Raw genomic sequence first — 23,632 nt, forward strand, 5'->3', positions numbered from 1 at the left:
CAGTACTTTAAAATATAGCATTACTACTTTCTATTACGTAGAAACAGGGAAGCCATTAAAAAATTACTTCGTTCAATATCAACATAATGAAAAGCCCACAGGCCTGAAAACTATTTACATTAAGTAAATTTACAAGAATATAACAGTTCTAACATCAGTTTCCCTAAAGAGATGTCAGAATGATGAGCTCTTTAAAGTGGAAAAGGCAGTAATTGCCTGTTGGTGTGATCTAAATCCAAAAGAAAAGAAATTAACTACACTGTAAGTAAAGTCCACATCTTCTATGGATTTTTTTTGGTGGAAATGGAGGTTAGGTGATTAGAAATATTTTCTGTAATGAAAAAAATTTACCAAGGCATCAGGACTCTGAACACAAAAATTCAGAAATGCCGATTCTTTCATAAAAGTACTTAATACCAACTTCTCAAATCCTTACTGCATCTCATACTCCCAGAAATCTGACAGAACAATGAACGTGTAAAAGCGCAAATGTTCAGGGCTCAGTCCTCCTAGACTTGCACAGTGTCGTATACTAGCACATACCACTTAACAACCTAAAGCTCATACATATGGATGCAACATAATCAACAGGGAGTAAACAACTTCAGAATTTTATTAATTCAGTATTTAAATAGTCCTTTAACTTTTAACTTTCAAATTTGATTTATTTTTCTAAACACCTATATGTGCATTTGATTCAAATAAACATACATTGCAGAGCTGTGGAATTACCATACTTACAGGATTTTCCTGAGTGCATGAGTAGAATTTATGGTCATTATCAATGTAGAAAGATTGTTCCTTCCTTCTGTCACATTTATTTCCCTTTGTAAGCAAACTGTGCAATAAAATTCTGAATTCAAACAAATACTAAACACTGATTTGCAACAGGCTGCACGTAGAGAGAACTCTACAGTCATTGAAACAAGAAAAAGAGCAATACGCTTGACTGTAATGGAGAAACACACATTATGCTGTGAAAGCTGAATCCTCAGTGAAAAACAGCAAAATCTATTTTCTGTTAGTAACAATCCAGAATTTGTATAGTAGGGCTGATTGTGTGTGTACACATGTATTCTTTATAAATATATAACTTTTATCGATTTTATTAATATATGTGTGCTGTAAAAAAGTCCCTTTATTTTAGCACTTCTTCCAAACGAATCTAAATGGACTAGGTACAGCCAAATTTAAGGCTATGTTATACCAGCTTCATTTTAAATCAGCACAGATGTCCTCTTTCAACTATCCCTTTAACTTGTATTACATGTAAGAAATGTTTCTTTTTTTCTTTCAACTTAAGAGGTTGTATGTTTAATAACTCTCTATTCCCCAGCTTCTCCAAACCCTCATAACATTCTCCTTTCACATTGAAAATCTTTGAATAAAGTGTAAAATGTCAAACTCTGTTGCTGTTTCAAAGTGTTTTCACTAAATTTTATTAAACAGAACGTTAATTTCTACAAGTGACAGATATAGGTTCTGAAATGTTAAAACAAAGCTATATGAGATATATGAACACAAAAAAGTAATGAGAAAAACATTTGTAAGTAGAACTTGGGTTTTTCTCATATGCTTGTTTCAATTCAGTGTTGCTTTTATAAGGCAAAGCACATCCAACTTCCTCAAAATGAAATTGAGATTGAAATACTCTCAAGGCTAGACACTGACACCCCCCATGTGTACATACGATATCCTAAAAGTCAAAGAGGGTATCAATTACAAATTAATCCTCTGCATTTAGACATAGTTGAGTCAGGACTCTTTATTCATTATTTTTAATTAACTAATGATCGTCTTTTAATCAAATAATATATTGCTCTGGATTATGTGTCCATCTCCCTTACCCCATTTCCAATTCTTCTTTTCCCTTAAATCCTGCCTACACTACTGTTCCAGAATAGGGAGATTTTCTCTGGAAACTAAAAATCATTTCCTTTTATGGCAAATTGTCTCTACAAAAGGCAGTGCCTTTACTCAAAAGAAAGGATCAAAAATCCTCAAAACAAGATTAAAAAAGTAAATGAAGCAAGCCCCCCAAAATCTTAGCATGAAATTGGTAAGATGGCATCAGTTTTACTCTCTTAAGTCATTGCAGCCTGCTTCTATGAGATCAACCAAGGGAAATATGTCTAAGCTTGGGGAAAAAAAAACAAGGAGCATTAGGGCATATCTTAAAACTGGCACTGGTGAAATGATCATTAAGCATTTTTAAGTTCATTAATAAGGAGGAGCTTGCCAGATGTTAAAAAATAAGCCTTTAAATGGAGATGGGGAATATTTTTGCAAGACACATTCACATGAAAACATGGATCAGCAGCCCCAGTGCAGAAATAACGAAGTGAAGTTATTTGACAAGCTGTCATAATGCTTACGTTACATCTTACACATCCTGCACCTCTTTGCTTATTTCCCTGAGCATATGCCACAGAACATCCAATATGCAGTTTATTCACAAACATGGTCCTGCCTCTTCTTTCCCTTCCCTCCAATATACTTGAATTTATTCATTTTATTTTGGGACCCTGTTTACTTTCAGTTTCCGTGGATGTTCACTGCAGATACAAGAATCTGCACAGATAGAAAAGACTGCAGAACAAAACCACTCTGAGGCAAGGACCTCCTTCTAGTATGAAATGCATACACCTTTCTGCATAGCTATCTGAATGGACACCTTGTCTATTGTAAAAAAAGAAACTTGAACAGAATCTTTCTGCTTAAGGTTTTCACTCACCGAGTGGAATTAACCTTGAGAAATAGTCAAGTTCTTAAGTCCACAACAAACGATTACCCAGACTGATTCAAAAATGGCTTTAGAACATTCTTGTTTCAATACTAAATGCAGCAAATATTTCAAAAATTATCTCTACATTGAAAAAATAAAAAGCAACAGATATAGCTAAAGTAGTCAGCACAGAAGCTACTCAAATGCTTCTGCCAAAACTTGTTTGATAATCATGAGTTTTCTGTTGAGAAAAAAATATTTGCAATTGAATTATTGTATGGATGTTTTGTTTAATCAGTTGATTCTTATCCGCAGCATAAGAATTTCCAGTTATCCAATCGAGTCACTGAACTTCAAGTGGCTCCAAGTCCCAACAGTTCACTAATACCATTCTGTCTCCCATATGATATTAAATGAGCAGCCATAAAACAAAAATGAGATCATTCTGAAGAGGGGAGATGAGGAAGCATATTTACCTGAAGCATCTCCAACTTTAAAATCACTGTCATCAGAGCTATCATAATCTAAAGCTTCCAGCAGCGAAGCTGCCAAAGGCTTCACTTGTCTCCTCTTCGAACTGCGGTCCACTGCAGGAAAAAAAACATAGTATTCTTACTAGGTGGCATAATGAGAATTCAGCATCGTTAACGATATTTAAGTTAGAAGGAAAAGCAAAATGTCCGTGACAGGCAAGGGCAGCCTCCGCCACACCGCCCCGAAGAGCAGCCAGCAGTTGCGGACGGCACCGGGGTCCCGGAGACGCTCGTTCCCACAGGTGAGGAAGGGGAGCGGCGGCAGGCACCCGGGAAGGGCTCACCCACAGCTAACCAGCCGGGAGCTGCCCGCGCGCCGGAGCGGTGGTGCTCCCTTCAGGCGCCGGGAAACAACACGGCACCGCACCGGCCGCGGCTCGCGGGCACCGGCGGGAACCCCGGGCGGGGAGCGCGGGCTGGGCGGGCACCGGAGTCGCCTGAGGCCCCCGGAGCCACCAGCACCTCCGGACGCAGCGCCTTGGCGCGATCCGTCAGCGACGAGAGGCACGGGGAAAGAGCAGCCAGGACCGCGGGGCGCCTGAGGGGCCGCGGGGCGCCTGAGGGACGGCGATGCGCCCGCCCGGGGGAGGGGGCGGGGCGCTCGGCGGGCACCTCGGCATCTCCCCGGGACAGGGGCGGGAAGAGCCGCGGAGGATCACTTACTAAAGCCTGCGCAGGTGAGCGGCGGGCGGGCAGGGGCCCTCGGGTGCAGCGCCGCGGAGCCGCCGAGCCCCGGGCCCCTTCCCCAGACAATGGGCACGGCGGCGACCCGGATGCAGACCCGCGCCCGCCCGCCCGCCGCGGCCGGTCCCGCTGCTGCGCCTGCGCACCTGCCCGCCGCCCGCCCCGCCGCGCATGCGCGGCCCCAGGGCGCCTGCGCGGCGCGAGGTGAAGCCGAGGAGCGGGCAGTGCCCGGCCTCCGCCCGGCGCCTCCCGCCTCCGCCGCGGCGGGGGCGAGGGCACGGAGCATCCCGAACAGCGCTGGGACCTCCGGTCGGGAGAGGTGCGGGTAGTCCCAGGAGTCAGGAGCGCTTAGAGTCTCAGTGCAGACCTATTCATTCTCAGGGGGTGCCTGTTCAGGATCTCATTTACTCTGAAAAACAGCTCAAAAAATAGTCTGGCACTTCCTCTGTTCCCACCCACCCCCTCCCCCCGCGTGGAAACGAAGCGTTATCAAATTGCTTTTATTTAACCCCTATTCTAAGAGATCAGTTGCTTGTGGACTTCGTTGCATTGTCGAGCTTATTCTTGCACTCTTGAAAAACAGCAAGCCGTTGCATTCAGGAAAAAAAGAAAAAAAACAAAAAACACGGATTTTTGTTTGACCACATCACACGAGTCCAGGAGCTAACCACAAAACCTAATGGTGAGAGATGGATGGTGAAGGAGAGCAATGCAGGGCCGTTGCCTTTTGCAACAGTTCCACCACCACCTCAGTCGCGAGAGCCACCCCCAGCCCCTGCGTGCGCCCGCTATTGCCAGTCCCACATGTAAAAGCTGCACAAAACCTTTGTGAAGTGTTTAAAAAAACTGAGGGAATAATCTGGTTTTTGGCTTTTTCCCCAAATTTGTTTTTATAATTAGAAGAACAGGGACTTCTTAAAGAACTGACTTTCTGACATGCTGCTACAACTTCAAGAGCTTGAGGATCAAGAATAGTGATAAACATGCAAGCTTGCAACAGAATTGTAAGAGCATTATTGGAAGATGTGTGTTTAGCGATGGATAAATGCAAGTAAGGTCAAACCAGTTCCACGATGCAGCATGGAGGGAAGGTAAAGTTTGGCAAGCACATGGTCCATGACAAGAGCCTGCACTACGTTCAGCACTGCTCTGCGTGTATCACCCATGCAAGTCTTCCCAGAGCCAAAATGCCTCTTGGTATTGCAAAGACAGGTAGTGCATTATGGGTGTAATAGTCGTCTTCTTTTAAATAGAGCATAGAGATGGCTGGTTAGTGTATGATGTAATTATGCATCTGAAATACTTCCTAGAATAATTTTCTGTGTTTCAGATTTTGAGTATTTTGGAAGGGCAGAAAATTCTCAAGAAATACGTGAATTCTATGTTCATTCTGTGCTTGAATTTCCCTTTTTTTTTTGTAGCACATTATCACATCAATAGTTGATGTGTTCACACAGGCACCTCCTCCACCAATTCTTTGGCTCCATAGGTAGCCTGACTGCACAATGAACTCCTTTCCTGAATCTGGTTTTGCCAGCCCTACCCAAATATGCTATCGGCCTGTGCAGCCTAGTCTTTCCTTCAAAGCTCTGATCAGTTTCCCTGTTCAGTAGGAGTTGCATGTCTTAGATTTTCACTCCTTAAGGGTTTTTTTTTCCTTTAACTGGCATCCCCATCCTACTTTCTCTTTGCACACAATTGCAGTCTTAAGGACAAGTAGCAGGGCTCAGATCCCCTCGTTCAGACTCTGCAGATCCATGCTGACATGTGCAGCAACAAGTTCTGCACTATCCCTTGCCTCCCAAGGGACAAGCCCCTGATCCTGCCCCATACGAGGTGATTGGCAGGACAACTCAAATCACATGTAAGGGGAAGGTAAACAGAACTGACCCCAAATTTGGCTTTATATAGAAGAGCAGACTGAGGGACACAGACAGCTTCGAAGAATGAGGGCTTTCAGCACATAACACAGGCAAGGGGAGGGGAGCGCCCTGTAGAGCAGTGGAGGAACTTACAGTTACTTTAAACATGAAAGTCAAAGCAGATGTATGGGCTGTCTAGCTTTCAGTTGAGCTCTCTGGGGCAGTCTGCAATGCTAGGATTATTCGAGTTTCTACTTACACAGTTCTGGCAAGAATAGGTGATCAAGCAGAAGTTAATTAATGGCTGCCTGGCCCTGCTCCTCATCAGCACCTCACATTGCCCAAACGCTCCTTCCTCCTTCCCTCTTTGTACTCTGTCCCATGACTCGAGCCCTCTCAGCCCTAGCCCTTCTGTCTTACTCTTTCTTGTCCCAAATGTTTCTTTTTATTCTTCCTCTCCTTTTTTCCCCCCCTCCAAAGGAATATTCACACTTACTTTTATTTCTGAAAATAGCACGCACATGTTCTTTGTTATCTGTTGTAGTCAGCTTGCATACTTTGCCCTCATTCCTCAACAAAAAACCCCACATCAATAAAATGAAAAGAACTGTGAAGTACCTAAAATTTATTCACTGTTTCCCTAAACTTCTGAGCACTACAAACATAATGCTTACCAACAAATCCTCCAAATTTAGAAGTAAATAAAACATACAGAATAGAAATTAACTAGAACTACCAGTTTAACCTTTGATCATCATTCTTTGGAAGTTTCTGGCTATTAAAACGTCTATTAAAAGATAAGTCCCCCGTGGCAGATGCTAACCTCCTTTAGTAGAGTCAGACTATTTCAAATAAGGGGAAAAGAAGGGAGAATTTATGCTCCAAATGAAAGAAGCCTTCAGAGAGAATGTCTGATCCCCTTATTTCTGCAAGGCCTTTGCCAATCTCAGCACATAATCAAGGGCGTTGAAATGTTCAGTTGCCTTTTTGGTTGAAGAAATAAGGTATTGATGGCACACTGCTGGGAGCTGGGCACTGTACTGACATTGCTATATGCATTAAATAGATTGTAAATGTTGTCAGTTTAGCACCTTTAAGTACTACCCTCATATACATACAAAAAATTATCTTAAAATGTCATTTTTCAAGCAAAATTATGAAGAGCTGAAATAGTACATCTAGAATGAACATGTCATGGCAGTTCCATCACTAACATAATACTTAAAAAATGCCTAGAAATATTTCAGTATATCAGGTCATGTCAAGCACGTCAAGTCTTTCAATTATCTCAGCATTCCAGTGGTTCTCTTCAGGTCGAGCCTTCAGTGCCCAGCCTGTTGCAGGAGTAGGTGTCTGAATCTCCATTTCAGTGCTGCTCTTCAACTGCTGGAGAAAGAGAGAAAATAATATCTTCTGACTGTACTTTTGCCCTAAGAAAAAAAGAATCTTTGTTGTGGTTCTGTAAAGACCATTTTAGAAGGAGTGACACAATAGCAAGTCAGCAGAGAATACAGTCACACTCACATAAATTACCTTAAAAATATCATGCTTAGTTTAATGAAAGTGTCGAGTTTTCAAAGAAAGAAATACAATAATACAACATTTCCTCATCTAGGGAATAAACTCAAGAGTAAGTATGTTTTTAACTCATCCATCAACTATGAATGGAGAAATAATAGTATAAAATCCTGTATCTTTTTTTTTTTTCCTGTCAGTGAGCAGGCAGTTAAAGCCATGACCTACCTGTCTGAATCCAAACAGCAAACCCTTTTTTTGTCCATCAAAACATCACCATCTATAGTAGGGAGACTGACCTCTTCAAATATCTTTCCAAAGAGAATTGTTCCAGCTTTCACTCTTTAACTGTGCCATTACAGCAAGCACCTCTCTCAGCGATCTCTGCTCTTTTGTCTAGTATTATATGGTAAAATATAAAGAGAAAAAGACTGAATCAGATGTCATTGCTGTTTTCAATTACAAAGGGAGGAAATTCAGTATCAATAGTCTCTGAACAATAAGACTTCGAAATAATAAACTGCGGACTGCTACGAGGTCTACTGCAGGCAAATGCTGCCAGGGAATGTTCCCATCAGATATCAAGATATTTCTTCCACACCTTCAGCCACACTCAGCCTCAGTCCATTAATTATGGGGTTTTTTTTGATTACGTGGTACACCTGTTGTAAAAGAGTCCAGGAAAAGTAAAAGAGAACCATATATATCTTCAATAGAAGAGCCTTCTGAATTAAAGAAATATATATAATAAGATTGCAAAGGTTAAGAAATATTAGAATTAGGGCTACCTATATCTTCAGTTCTGTGTGAATTGTCAGGCTAAGTAATGTGTGTCTTTTTTTTAGGATTAGGTAGAGATGAGCCCTACTCCCTCTTTTGCTTGCTGATACAGGATGCAGTTGTTAAGTCCAAGGATTAGGAAAGATGGATCTATGTATTTCTGTTGCAGTCGGGTCCCACGTAAGGTACCTGTGCTCATACAGATATTCACAGGCAGCAGACTCCTGCCTTCCGCACCCTCTCCTCCCCACTCTGTGTTAAGTTCCAGTCCTGCAACCCCTTAATCAAATAGCTATTTTAACTTAAGAAAAAAATGTCATTTTGTAGATTTTTGTCAGCTCAAGCTTGACAGAGCTAAAAGAGAGATCTTTCCACCTTTACCCTGGCTCCACATGCCTACCTCCTGAGACCACCCCCTGTCACTCATGCCCATACAAAGGACATCATCCTCAACTCAGACCTTGCTGCAGGTCCTGCCACTGAAGTTATGTCTGAAAGATTCAATGCAAAACACACCTCACATGCAGCTTTCCTATCTGCCCATTCAGCTAAAATTCTTGTCTAGGCTCATCTCCCTTCTCATTTACATCAATATTCCTTTCTCTGGTTTTCAAAAATGCAGTTCTGATGTTGCTGTATCTATTGTAATGATTCTTCTCAGTTTCTATCATGTTCCTTTTCCATTTTTATCCCACCAGCGAATTCTCCTTTGCTGCATCAGTCATAAATTTTTTGGATTTGGTTTCAGTACACTTCACAGATTACTCTTTCTTTCATCTGCTATTTCTTTACAGCAGATGACATTTGCCATACAAATCTGTTTAACAGAATGTATTGGCCTCCTGTTCTCTATTAAATTTTCAGACAAGTTTGTGGGTTTTTTTCCACAGATCTACTACTTTATGTATGAAAACAACCTTGTTTTGTTTGTTTTGAACCTGGCTCCTGTCATCTTCTGCAATACCTCCCAAGTCATCTCTTTCCCAGGCTGAAGAATCCCAGCCTACACAGTCACTTCTGATAGTGTGACTGAGATAGATAGACTTCCATTTCTCCAATGACCCTTGTTTTCCGTCCATGAATCTTTTCCAGTCTTTATATATAGCCTTTCTGTAATGAGAGGACAGCACTGAAATGCAGGCAAACAGTGCATTTATTCAGTTGAATAATGATATTTTTGGTTTTGTTCTCTATTCCTTTCCTAGTAATTTTTAAGACTTTATTTTTTTCTTGGAACATGGAGTCCCAGAGCATTGACTGCACTGAACTGACACTTCCATAAAACTATCATAATCCCAAGGTCTTGTTCCTAAGTGGAAACAGTCATCTCAAAGTCCATCATTTTATTTGTGAAACTAGGATTGCTTTTCCTCAGAAGCATCAATTTCTTTACATCTATCTACACTGCATTTCACTTCCTTTGCATTTATCTAGATTGAATTTCATCTGCTATTTTATTTACTGCCCAGTCAAATAAGAGGTTACACCATTAGTAGTTGAACTGTTTCATACCTGAGTTCTGTCAGAGTTTTTGTGATAATGGTGGTTTCCTAGTATTTTATCAGAGCATTTTACCTTTTTTTCTTAATATTTTATCTGTAGCTGCTTCCACAATAACTTCAAATTCAGATAGATTGTCTGCTGAGCCCTCTTCCCACAGAGAACAGCACTCCAGCATGGCAGTATCTTCATTTCTTTTCTACAGAAAATACTGATTGAAAGAATTCATCTCCCTAAGTACACATTTCATACAAATCATCCACTGGCCTAATGGATGCTGTCATGTTTTTTGCTGTGTATGAAATATGACTTAGTACTAATATTGATTCTTTTATCTTGTTGATTCTCAAATTCTTTTTCCATTCTGCCTAATTGATCATATTTTTACATTTCATCTATTAGAGCTTATGATACTTTTTATTTTCTTGTTTTAAATACAATTTGAAGGATTCCTTCCTGTTTATAGTAGTCTCCTTGACTTTGCTGGAAAGTGATTTCAGCTTCCCTTTATATTTTCTCTGCCATTTCCATAGGTGATAAGCACTAATGCTGTGATTCCAGTATAGTGTTCTCCAGTAGCTTACATGCCTATGAGAATTTAATTCCTTGGACTATCCCTTTCAGATATCTTGTTAAGAAGCTTCCTCATTTTCTATATGTCCCTTTGGCAGTAGAGCACAGAAGTGTGGATTTTTTGAGATTTGCTGCCTTTATAGGAATGCTGAATAAGTACATGGTCACTGTTAAAGAGCAATTCAGCAGTAAGATTTTTATTAGATCCTGCTAGTTATTCAGTATGAAGTCAAGGTTTGTATTTTTGGATGTGGGCTCACTAACCACTTATTCCATGAAAGCATCATTCATTTTCATCCCTGCTTATATGTCAGTATCATGTTCATCCAGTCTAAAGGAGTGAATTGAAGTCTCTCAATACAACGGCTACCTTCTGGATTTTTCTCAGAATGTTGCAGTCTGTGTTGCCGTCCTTTCTGGGTGGTTATTAAGAAAGACCCAGTACTACCTCTGTCCAATTCAGGCCTGGAATTTCAATCCATGCAAATTAAGTGAGGTGGTTAATTTGTTGATTTTATTTGATTCTGATTCCTTGAATGTATACTACATCTTTGCCCCAGGCACAGTTTATTCTGTCATCTCATGTATATTTTCTGTCTTGATATTACAATGTGCCACTGGTTGTCTTCTTCCCACCAAGTTTCCAATGTCTGCTATGTCGTTTTTTTAAGAAAGGGAGGACATTCCTGTTCCTCCATCTTATTTCTTAAACTTCTAGCATTTGCCTATAAGCATGTGTACCTCTCTTTTGTCCCCATCTTGGGAACTCATTTAAATAGTACTCAGTTAGTTTCCCATTTCCTACCTGAGTATTTACATCCTTTGGCCAATCCTCTGCCAGAGCATACAGAACTTGCAAGTTTTTCTTTTCAGCAGCATCACCATTTCAAAGCCATGTGTTCTTGCGCATTTGTGGGCTCCTTCACAGTCTCCAGTTTAAATGCTCAGTTATGACTTTCTAGATTTTAAATGTCAAACTTAGAATCACACAGTGTCACTCTTTGTTAGGGACCTGCACCAACACACTCTTCGCCCTCCTAGGGCAGTTCGGCTGTCAGTGCTTGAGACCAGCAGTGATGTGATGCAGCCCTGCGAGCTTGGATCAGACTCTGGAGAAATACCTGTATGAGAAAGAGCTGGGAAAAGCCTTGCTGGGGGTGCTCTGCAGCTCTGGAGCTGCATTTAAGCTCAGGTCTTACCCATGGTCCCTGCCTGAACAACACTGTATTGCCTTGCCTGATCTTACTGGGATCTTGCCTGATCTGGGCTTGACCGCAGACTTGCCTCATCGCTATGTACCTGGCTGGCGGTCGTCAGACCGCTGGCTGACCCTGGTTACCATCACCAGACCTACTCTGCTCTTCTTCGGGCTTGGCACTGTGCCCTCCCTTACTTGCTGTCAGCACCCGCTCCTTGTTCACCTTCCCTTATGGAGTGACTCCCTCTTGCAGCTCCCTGACACCTCATTCAGATTAATTTCAGATAAAAAGTACTCCCTTTGTTCTGAAACTGTTCTCGATTCATGATGAATGTGCATTCTTTCTACTTATACTGTCCAATCAAGGTAGTAAAAATCTGTCTTGCCACCTCATCCCATGATCCCAAGGGGAGCAGGAAGCATTTTACAGAATACTATCATAGAAATCTTAGTCTTTAGCTTCCTTCTTGTTCACTTAAATGTTCTTCCCTTTGTCAATAGTACTGGTGCACCACAACCAGTTACCCCTACCAGCACTTCTTAGGAGTCTATCCAGACTACCCAAGGAAGTTTGCCACCTGGTAGTCGCTGTGCAAACCTACAAGCCTCTTGGGGTCACAAACCCAGCCACCTATATGTGCAATGACAGATTCTTCCACCATTACAGCCTTTCTCTTCCTCGCTGTTGGAGAAAGAAATTATGTGCAATACAAGTAAAGAATGTCATTCCATTCTTTTTTTAATAATCAAGACTCACTCCCTCTTAACAAGATATGAAAAATGTGAACATAAGCCAGTGAGTCCCACTGATTTCAGTGGGCTCTGGCTCAGGCTTTTAATGATGCTGACTGATACACTTTTTCCAGATGCAGCCTTTCATCCATCAAACCATTCTGTTGTTCTGAAAAAATCTGGGATGTAAAAAACATCTGCCACAATGAACGTAGCACAGACCTGCTGTTACTAATGGAAAATATTCTAAGAGCTTGGATTTAAAAAAAAAAAAAGTTAATTAATTTTACAAGAATAATTACTTTGAATGTGAGTGTCAATGACCCTTCTCACATAAAGCTTTTCCAATACAATCTTGTTTTGGTGTCACTGAAGAAAAAGGATGCTTCAGCTATACTGACAAAAATCTTTGTGAATTGTATAAAATAAATTCTACTGAAGGGGTTTCTGTAGCTTCCTTTTAAATTCTGTTCAGTTATTATCTGTAAACAAAAGAAGCTTTGCTGGCCTGGTTTGGATTTGTATGAAGAATTATAATGAAATAATAAAACCAGTAAGCAATAAAGAAAGGAAATAACTGCTTTTAATATTCTCTGTTAAATGTAATTGTGACATGTAGGAATCAATTCTTTTTCTAATATTCATTATTTCACTGATTAGCACAATGAGTAGCAAAGACACAGAAGACATCTTTTATCATCACAGATTTTATAGACACTAATCTGGTTTTAATCTGGTTTTGCCAAATTAGACAGGTTTTTCTTGAAAAATTGTGTTTTAAGAATTTGAGCTGATTTAAGATCCAATTTATTGCAAAAGAAAAAACATTCAGTTATGTTAGAGTTCCACTTCATCAAGACATATATACACAGTTTTCTTTGTTTTTTAAAAAAGAAAAACAATCGCCAAGACATGTCTTTGTTAAGGTACCCTGCTGGCGGCATATGGCAAAAATACTGGCACTTTGCCTGCAAAGTGCAGCAAGAACTGATGGATCTGATCTCATTCTGTGGCTGGGGAGAAAATAGACTACAGTGAAGGCCAGTCTTATGGCCTGCGACCATCGATTGCTTGGCAAGAAGCACAAGTTCCTGAAAACAGATGCGGGAAGGTGAACTGATTTTATGAGTACCTTCCTAAGTGATGGTAGAGGCCCCAAAACAGTCTCTGTTAGAGCTGGACCTTCAGGAGTCTCTGTGTAATTGCACTTTATATGCTCTTGTGAAATAAATGTTTCAATATATAAATCTTTAAGAAGTAATAGTGCTAATTTAATATTTTACAGGTCAGTCAGTCTCAATTTCAAGTATTTCTTGAGAACTGGGATGAAATCTTGCAGCTGTGGGAGTTCTGAAAAAGAAGCAGATTTTCTTCCATATTGTCATACTTCTGAGACAGACATTTAGAGGGATGGCCTGTTCCATGTGAAAAAGAGAAACACAGACTTTTTTTTTTTAATTCTACATTATTTGAAATCTAGCCTGGCATTAGGTAAGTACTCAATTTTGAAAGATATAGCGGTAGTGCCTGGAGAGGGAATTTGCTGTCATTGTGATGGTTCATAAAACAGAGATCCTCAAAATTTGAACATCTCCAGTCCCAAACATGGGCAAGACTTCTAGCTAGAAGATTCCACTCCATCTTACATGAAGATATTTGTATGCTAAATATCATCCTATAGCAATGATCATTTTTATGCTTTTACAGATTAAGTATGCATATTACACTGTGACAGTCCTAGGGGGAAAGAGCAGAAACCCTGTATTTAAATTACTTAACAGAAAATACCCTAATTTTAGAAAATCATAGAGGAGCTTTGAAAAGCTCTTGTTTGTTACAGTCTCTGAAGTTTAACAGGAATAACATTCTGATGTTGAAGATGTACCTTTCTTTGTCTTCTTCAATGTTTTGTAAGTTTTATCTTGCAATAGGATTGCTATCCCCTCCCCCTTCCTCATTCCCCTCCTCTTCCCATTCCCAGATGAGGAGAAGAGGAGAAATGAGAGGCCTGGATTAAACTCTCTCTCTTCAATAATTCTACTGGAAAGGAAAAAAGCCACAAACAAAAATCATGAGACCATTGGGATTTTTCTCATCAAATACAGAACGGAATCAATTTTCAGATTGCTTTAAATATGTGTCAAACTCAGGAAATCCTGCAAAAATTAAAATAGAAAAGCTTTTTTTTTTTCAATTGCACTTGACATGATTATAACTTTTTTTTTTTTTTTTAATGAGAATGTCCAACCATAATGATATCTCCCTAGTCACAGTGACGGGAGGGTGCAGTTTCACATGAAATCTGCCATCTTCCATTCTCAATACCTGTATCGAATTTTGCAGTTATCCAACCATACAGTGAGATTCTGATCTGACAGAGAGCTGCTGTACCAAGAAGCTCTGTGGCTCCAAGACCAATTGATCCACTGCAAGCCAGGACACAAGGACAAGAACATGTGCAGAAAAGGGAAAGCAGGTGCAACTGCCCAGCTCACCACCAACAAACACGTTAGATCGGGTGTGACACACACAGCCGGTGGTGGCTACATGATCAGATCAGTCAGACCTGTAGTGAGAAGGTACGATCTCATCGCCCCTCTGCCATTTGCTTCTCCAGGATGCTTTTTGCAACTGCTAGCATTAGCAATGAGCTGGAATTGATCCAGATAAAACCTTTTTGTTTTGTCTCTTTTGCATAGCCTTATGTGAACCGGTGCTGGTACATGAGTAGCCAAGGGCAAAGGATGGATAAAACTGTCTCTCTGCGTAGCACTTTGGACTTACTGTGAATTAAAATGACTGTGTAACCCTGGCCTTAATGATTCACTACATCCTATACTGTTCCATGTAATAAAACCATACCTGTCTGTGTTCTCACTGCAATTTATTTGTATTCTGTGACTCAAGGTGGCTCTAAAGAAAAAAAGATTCATGGAATCCATAGTACACAGTCTTTTCTGTTGCCCCTCTAATGACTCCTCTCTCTCCCAGATTCCACGGTCATCAAACAGTACACCAACAAGTAGATTTAAAAGAACTATGACCTTGAAAATCATGCTTCCTCCCCTCCCAGATCACATAGGGGAAAGGAGAGGGAGAGACAAGGAGCAAAAATTCCCACTGTCCTGATTTGTTTCTTTAGAAGATACAGTGTGGATTACTTCTTTTAAAACCCATTGCACTGGAATTTTGATTTTAAATCACATGAATCATTTCAGTTTGGCCAAGTTTTAATCAAAGCTCATTTTATCCTACAAACAAATATACTGAATCCAAGTTTGGTAAGAGAGATTGTTCTTTTAAAGACTTATTTATTTTACTTAAAAAAAAAATAGTTCATCTCTAGACTGGCCTCCTTACATGATTTTTATTTTGAAATTAGCAATGATTCTGCTATGGAGAGGTTGTGTAAAGCGTATCTTCTATGAGACGTATTATTTTTGTCATGGGTATTGCTTTTCAGAGCTCCAGCATTTTAAATTATGCTTGCAGAAGATACCAATTTTAAAATTTATTCATTTCATCCACATCTGTTCTGCATTCCATGGAGAAAAGAAGAGTATTGGGTGCCTGAACACTTTAGGAGTACTACATGTATTTGTTAAGACAGCTCTTTCGCAGAAGTGTTAGTGTTCTGCTTATGTCTTTGTAAATAGGGATGGCAGCCTGAAGGAGGTGTTTCTTAAGGGCAAGTCCCAAAGAGGAAGAACAGATGGGCAGAGACAGCATCAATGGAGTAACATCTCAAAGTATACAAGCTTGTAAGTTAGTCAGACAAATAGGATAGTGAAAGACAGGAGTCAATTTTTTTGGACCAAGGATGTTCTGAAACAAGCAAGTAAACAGAACATTCTGTTGTCTTTAATCTGATTTATTGTGTGATGTAAGATGAAAACAGCGTTTCACAGAAAAAAATAAAAGTACTTTATGAAACTACTTTTTAATTAAATTTGCTCTTATGTTCTTTCTGCTTGTTCTCAAAGAAAATTTTTGATGTCTTAGTACATATAAGAAAAATTATCAAGATATGCTGTAGTTTTCCCCTTCACATCATTTTCACTGCAGTCTTGAATCTGCTCTTCAAATAAAATAAGAAATTCCTGCTCAAAAGTCTTATTACAGGTATATATTTCATGCAATCACACAATGTGAATCTTACAGATATACTGTATATATCCTTCAAAGGAGGAGGATGGGCTGAGTCACACATCAAAACATATTATCCTTCCCCCATAAATATAATACAGTTTTTAAATGAAACTGTATTGAAATGAAAACTGTATTTCATTTCATTTAAATGAAACTGTATTTAAAGAAAGGATAATATGGGGATACTACTTCTTGGTAAGTGGTACATCACACAATTTTTAGCAGCGCAGAAGTTTCAGAAAAACCCAAGCAAAACTCGAGAGTAGCCAAAGAAATTACTTTCATGCACCTTTTGATAAAGTTTTTGTGATTTATTAAAGATAGCGCGAGCTACTTCGTATTCTTAGAAACAGAACCCTGAGTTTTGTACTAATCTAGATAAATGCATATGAAGACAAAAAATGTCATTTCTCAAAATTTGTGGCAGATGAGTTAGGAGTACAATGCAGCACTTCGGTCTGCATCCAGGCTGAAACTTGGTCTGTCTCCTTTCTCCCAAGTAGAGTGAGTACAGTATATTAATTTAGTGGCTAAAACCCAGAAAGGAGGCAAGCTGGGACTGGATTTCACATTCCGCTATGTTAGAAATTATCTACATAAAGTACTAATGATTCAAGTGAATGTGATAATTGTAGATATTGTAAGTGTAAAAGGGTGAGGGCTTGGAGATTCACTACTTGCTTCTTTAGAAGAACCTGGCACTACGCCCTTCCATGCAGATTTTGTTCATGTCTAAATTGTACTTCGGGTGGCAAAGCCAGGAGAAGGCTTAATCACTGCCAAGGTATCAATAGTTTATCCTCAGTTATAAATGCCACTGTCTGCAAAACCAGGCTGCTTGCAAAACTGATCAGCTCTTGCAGTGTCTGACATCACAGCCCTTGTAGGAGGAACCCCAAGACTAATGTTTTTGGACAGTGAGAATACCAAGAAACAGATATCGTTAGATATTCTGCGCAAGCTGCCCAGGTCTTACCAGGTTCATACCAGGATACTGCAGGTATCTTCAGACATCTTCTGAAACGCAACTGAAGTCTATCCCTGTGCATCAGCTTGTATCTCCAGTGATTTTGGCAAGGGCCAAGGATGACATCCCAAAAGAGTGATTTATTCTAGCTCTACTTTAGATTGCCTCTGGGAGCCACCTGTATCTTTCTACGGATTTCAGAAGGTAGACTTGCTTAAACCAAACGCCTAACTTTTGCGTTTCTGAAGTTTTGTGAAATGTATTGCCCCCCCCCCAGCACTGTCATTCACTGAAACGCATTCATGCTTTTCAGACAGCTCTGTATTACCCAACAGTGTCAGGATCTGCAACATAATTCAAAGACTCCTAAAGTAATCAATAACAGTTCTGTCATCTGGTATCAGCAGCGGGATTGACGTGTCTCTTCTTGCTGCAATGCATAGAAGATACTGGATTTCTGAACTACCTGAAAAACATTATTTTGCATTTTCTATTCAGTAAACCTTTCTACTTTGCAAACATTAACCTTCCTCTAAAAACTCCAGCAGAAAAGAGAGGCAAATAATGTTTTCTGTGGAAAGTACATGAATAACATTCTGACTTCCAAACCAGCAGTATCTGTTCTCCGGTTCATAAATTGCAAGAATCTCTCTTTACTCTTTCCCTAAAGAAAACAAAAGCATACGACTCATGTTAGTGGAAGACAGATGAGATTTTCTCCAGCCTAGGTTTGTGGAAAATAGCTTGATCAGAATTATGTCTAATCCTGTCTTCTAAAGGCTCTATCACTGTCTTAAATGACAACAAGTTTTGGCTTATTGAAACTGTTAGATTTGGGAGCTGCCTTCTTTCTAGAAATTGTGGTTCCATTAAAATACTGACATTCTCCATTAAAGAAAAAAATACAGAAAAATAAATTAGAATACAAAATCTATTTATACTTTTCTAGCTGTGTAATCCTTTGTTGACACAGCTTGTGCAGATAATGACACAGCAATAAGACTATACTTTGTAAACATAGGCTGTTTTCATGTTTCTTCGTTAACATTGCATTGTTCTCTTTAATGTTTGGAACACATAGTGAACGTGAGGTCTCATATATCATTCCTTACAGCTGTTGCACAGACAACTATGCTTTTTTTTTATTATTTTTACATTTCAGAAGCTGCTTCTGAGCAGCTTGCTGTGTTCCCAGACTGTCTGCTTGAGTCACTCCTGTGGCAGCTGCATCAGTTTCTCCTAAGCAGCACTATGTCTTGGAAAGGGCCGTCAATATCAAATTATTCTTTTCCGGTAAAGGAGAATAGCTTTATTTAGAGAGCAAACTCTGACCAGATTTTTAGAAATAATTAGCCAATAGCTGATGAAATATAATAGTTTTTCCTAGCGTGAACCTGACTGTCATGCCAGCCCTCCAAATCCATGACTTCTCTCAGTCAGTGTAGATCCCCAGCATAAAAAAAATCAGCTGAAATCTGAGCAGACTTCGGTAAAAAGATAAGCAAACAAAAGATTAATCAAAGGCTAACTTAAATTTTGAACATTGGAGCAGAGGACTTGGAAGGACTATCTATTTCTTCCCCAGCATATGTAAAAGAAATGGCACAGAATGGTCCTGGAAGCATTATTCAAGTGTGCTTCTCCTTACTCCAGCGCAGAAACTAAAAAGCATCCTTTAACCTCCTGTATTAAGATGAAAGATCAAAAGCCTTAAGACAATTGTAGGGATCAGAAACAGAAGCAGTTTTAATTTGTCTCTAACAAGTTGTTAAATAGTTGTAGCAGCACCTAGTTAAAAACAGTTCCAGGTACCAGTCCTGTTTACATTTTTGGTGAAGATTTTGACCTTCTATTGAGCCATTAAACTTATCTTTTATTTATAGAGTTCAGATGGTTTTTCAAATCAAACACAAGAGCAGCTTACAGGGAAATACCATCTATGGATGCAATCGCAGGAAAGAGGTTATCTGTAAAAGGGCCCTGAATCAGCATAGTTTTCAGGGGGATCATTCCGATAACTTCTTGTGGTCTTCTGGTCAGCTTCAAGCCTTCCAGTCGTGTGCAAACTGTGTGGGGCCTGTACTTCTGCATCCTAACTTTTGGCAGATTATATAATTTAAAACAAAATATATTTTAAATCTAAAGACCAGCTGTTTCATTTGCTGTCTTGAACCTAGAGAGTGAGCAGGGACCACAATTTAGTTCCTTTTAAGTATTTGATTCTCAGCTGTTCAACTTTTGCCATGTCATTCTCTTTCTTGCTTTCTGTTCCTAATAGTCGCAGAATGATACTACATTTGAAAAACCCCATACATTTTATAAATGTTGGCATTTAAAACCTGAATATTTCCATCCATTTTGGAATGTCTTATTACTCTTACACATCTCTATTTCTGTTTTTGTCCCGTAACTACTGAAGTCTTTCCACTGAAATGTTTTATTTTCAATAGACCAAGAAGAACTCTTGCTGGTGACAGCTGCTTTAACCTGATTGCTCCTGCGGGATCTGTTACCTGAGGTGCTTCCCACTGCCTTGGCCAATGCTGCTCCAAAATCTCTAAAGAGACTGAAATGAGCCAGATTTGAATCTGTTAACCAACAGGTAAAAACCCTCAATATTCCATTATGAACAACCCATATAGCCAGTTGGTTCCCTGTGACATACACACTTTAATAGGTTTTCTGTGCAAGGAATGGATAAGAGCATTTTTATGCTAAGAAATGTCCTGCCCAATGATTCTTTTCATACTCTGTATGGACAAATTCCCTCTAAATTTTTTATGCAGTTTCACCAATAACAATTTATGACAGCTGAGGAACTGGTATATTATAAAAATGATGTTCAAGGACAAAAGTTTAAACACTTGTAAATACATCCACATCTTCCCAGAAGATGCTTAACTTCAGGAAAGAAAGATTAAGGACATCCTTGCTTCATTTTATTACTGGTAATTTCACTTTTGCTAAATAGCACATATTCACATATTCACTCTTTTATTATTTATTTTGATTTTAAAATAAAAGCCTTTATTTTAAAGTAAGGATTTACTTGCTTCAAAGTAATTATAATTATTTTAATGCTACAGCAGTCTATATAGCTGTACACTTAATAAAATTGTAATATTACAAAAGTTCTGTACATTAGAACTAATATCTTTAAGTTTACAACTAGCACTGTAAAAATCCAGGACACAATTTGTATTTGTAATATAAATTAATACGTTATATACATAAATGCAAGTGAACTAAAAAAAAAGTTTTTTCTGTCTTAATAGAATATTATTCTTTGACTTGCTGACCAGATTATAAACTCTAGAAAAGTATTCTTCCCTTAGTAATAGAACATATAACCACTGTTGCCAAGTTTTTTTCTTTTCCAGTTCTCTAGCACCCTTATTTAACAGAAATTTTGCTTATATGGTTGCTAGCAGGTTATGCTGCATAACATGTCTTTATATAAACTCATTCCAGCTGAAATCAGGTGTATTTTTTTATAAAATAATAATCTATTTATAATGCTAAGATTATTGTGTACTTTTAATGGACATACAGAGACAGGAAGCTTTACCAACCCATAATTTTGACAGACATAAATGAGAGTAGAATATTTCTGTACCATATATTTCAGTACCATTTGTTATTCATTTCTTCTTTGTTATAGACCTTGTATTTTGTTAGTATGCAAGATTTCCAGTAGCTGCTTTCCTTTAACCATAGTTCTCTTAAATGCTACACATATTTTTGTTGCAGTTTAAAAAAAAATCTGGTCTATAGCCATAATTTTTTCTTTCAAATTTTTTTCTTTGTAGACATAACACCTGACTTAACTACCTGTAACATACTGAAATTCTTACTTGTTTTTGCAGAACTGTTATAATATTTACAAAGATTACACTTAGTGGAAGATTTTATCACAAGATCCCATATTGCAATGTTACTGCCCCTACACATCCACCCCAGTCCCCTCAGTTCCCTTACTGCCCTTAGACGAGGGATGCAAGAATAGAATACAAGCCACTCCATTTCACAGTGTTAAAACCAAATGTAAGTCAAACTTTAAGGAAGATCTAAACAGACTACTCCATATGGCTTTGGTAGGGGTGTGCATATATATATCCTGTCCTGCTGTTGCCCCCCGCTAAGTGCAGAGAAAGGAATAGAAGGACTTACAACAGAGGGAACAGACATACAAATGGGAACAAGAAGACATTAAAAAAATCACAATCCACAAAAAAAAAAAATCACAAAAATCCCTGTGGATTTGTTGCATGTAAGCCAGGGTTTAGAATTACATTTTCCATTTTTTTTCAAAGTTTTTAATTACATTTTGCTCTCCTAGAATTCCTTTTCTCTGCTAAGAATTATTTTTAAAAGTCTTTGCCCTTTTACCAAAACTGGTATGTCCTACAGAAAATCCTGAGTTTATACATTGTTCTGATTAACAGAGAAATGTCCTTGATGATGTAGGACAATTCACAATGAATTTAGTTTCTTGATCTGTGACCAATTGGAACATCTCCAAATCTAGTACTCTTTCCTTCCTATTTTCCTCCGATTAAAATATGTAACTTCAAAGTGGCTATAATTATGTCTCTGTTGATTTTTTTAATCGACTGATTCTGTCAAAGCTTAAGAGTGCAATTCTTCAAGTAATCTCTGATTTTATTATGACTTCATATTCCTGTTCTTCAGGACATCGGACATGATTATATCTGTGGCTAAAATTGATTGCTTTTAATATGAAAAAATGAAGCACACCATAACTGATGTTAAACAAGAGTAGAAATCTGTGGCTACATGATCCATAATAACAGGTAGGGTTTAGGGAATAAAGGCGTTAGAAACAGGAAGGCCACCAAATATGGAAACAAAGCATCTGGAATAGAAGAAAGGTTTCTGAAACCAAAAGCTCAAATGAGCCTAAGGATAGGAACAAGATATGTTAGCAATCAAAGAAGGACAAGTGAGAGACAGAAGGCATGAGGTGAGGCTGTACAGAAGAACAAAAGAAAAGAGGAAAAAATAAATGATGAAGCACTGGAATAACCCAAGGACTTGATTTTCAGCAGTGCTGAGCACTACTGCAAATCTAGCCCCTTAGTTCTTAATGGACCAGTTCATCACAAAACCTTGCCAAAATACCTGAAGGATTTATGGATTCACTTATTTAAAAAGCAGAAACCTACACAAAAATAACTTTACTCAGAATAAAAGAAGTGACTAGTCTAACTAAAGCATCATAAATTTAATTGTCAGGTGTGAACACAAAGACACCAAACTTTAAGAGGAAATAAATGTGTTTACTTTCAGCTCGAGTAGCTAAGCGACAGATAAAAGAGTGGTAAAATTCTCTACCTTTATCTAGTGTTCACTCTCTTTAAGGGAATGGATGGATTCTTGATAATAGAATAGTAATAGAAAATTAGAATAGTAATAGAAAATTGTTAGTCTTCAAGTATGGCCAATATATTGACAGCATTACTATTAATTAACACATACAATTTATGTAACTATAGCGTAGTTCAAACACACAAACATGGCAGCTAAGTAGGTATTTCTAGGAATGAAGGATCCACCATCAAGATGCCATGAGGTGGCTTGAGTTTATACTCAGAATTTCACCAAGCCAAGCAATTGAGAGATTGCATTTTTAGCGATGCTTGCACCGGGTGTACTTTAAGAATATGAACTCACGATTTCTAAAATGATCATGAAAAAATCTGTTTTCTGCTTGTTTTCACACTTTAATCTTTTGTCTATAAAATTCATTAACATACACAGAAGTCCAAGTAACATAAATAATAAGACATGTATACGAACAATGAACCAGCTGAGCCATACAGGCCCAAGCAATAAACGCTGATGTACACAATGGTTAAAATTTATGAAAGCCAATAAAATGCATAACAAATTTTGCAAATTGATCAGGTAGTATGCCTCTGTTTAAATTCATAGAAGCACAAGAAGCCAGCAAAAGTATAAATCATTGGGAAAAAAATACCCTGAGAAGCATATAAAAACCACGATGTATTTCCTAAACAAAGGTGCCCAAGACATGCCTAGTGGAAATAAAGTATCCCTCATGGTCTTTCCTTAGTAGCATAGAAACAGGCTACTCAAAGTCTCCGAATTTCTGCCACTTAGCCTTATGTCGGCTGTGCAGAAGAAAGCAGACTGTTTCAATTTGAGATGAGTTTTGCTCAGCAGCCCCACGTGATTACTGGCTATCCATCTACGCGTTGGTCTCTCCCTGGTTATCCTGCAGCTGCTTTGGCAACTGGTAGTTCCTGTGATCCAAATATACGGTGAAAAGTTCAATTACTGTACCAGAGGGTGAGCAGGTCACCCTTGGAGGCTGCCAGGTTACCCCTGGAGGTTTCAGGTATTTCTCTTTTATAAAAGAAATAACAGTGA

At 38.8% G+C, this 23,632-nt stretch overlaps 1 protein-coding gene across 1 annotated transcript in view; it reads right to left on the reverse strand.

The window, feature by feature from the left end:
• PHF14 (PHD finger protein 14) overlaps positions 1-4,228 on the reverse strand; it is a 170,642-nt gene extending 166,414 nt beyond the window's left edge. The window contains 2 exon segments of the mRNA XM_009461174.2: positions 3,202-3,312; positions 3,922-4,228. Coding sequence (XP_009459449.2) covers positions 3,202-3,312; positions 3,922-4,228 — 418 coding nt within the window.
• Positions 4,229-23,632: the final 19,404 nt, after the last annotated feature.

Source organism: Nipponia nippon, unplaced genomic scaffold, assembly GCF_047370975.1.
Source record: "Nipponia nippon isolate SJK-2023a ecotype South Korea unplaced genomic scaffold, ASM4737097v1 scaffold_1, whole genome shotgun sequence".
Classification (NCBI taxonomy): Eukaryota; Metazoa; Chordata; class Aves; order Pelecaniformes; family Threskiornithidae; genus Nipponia; species Nipponia nippon.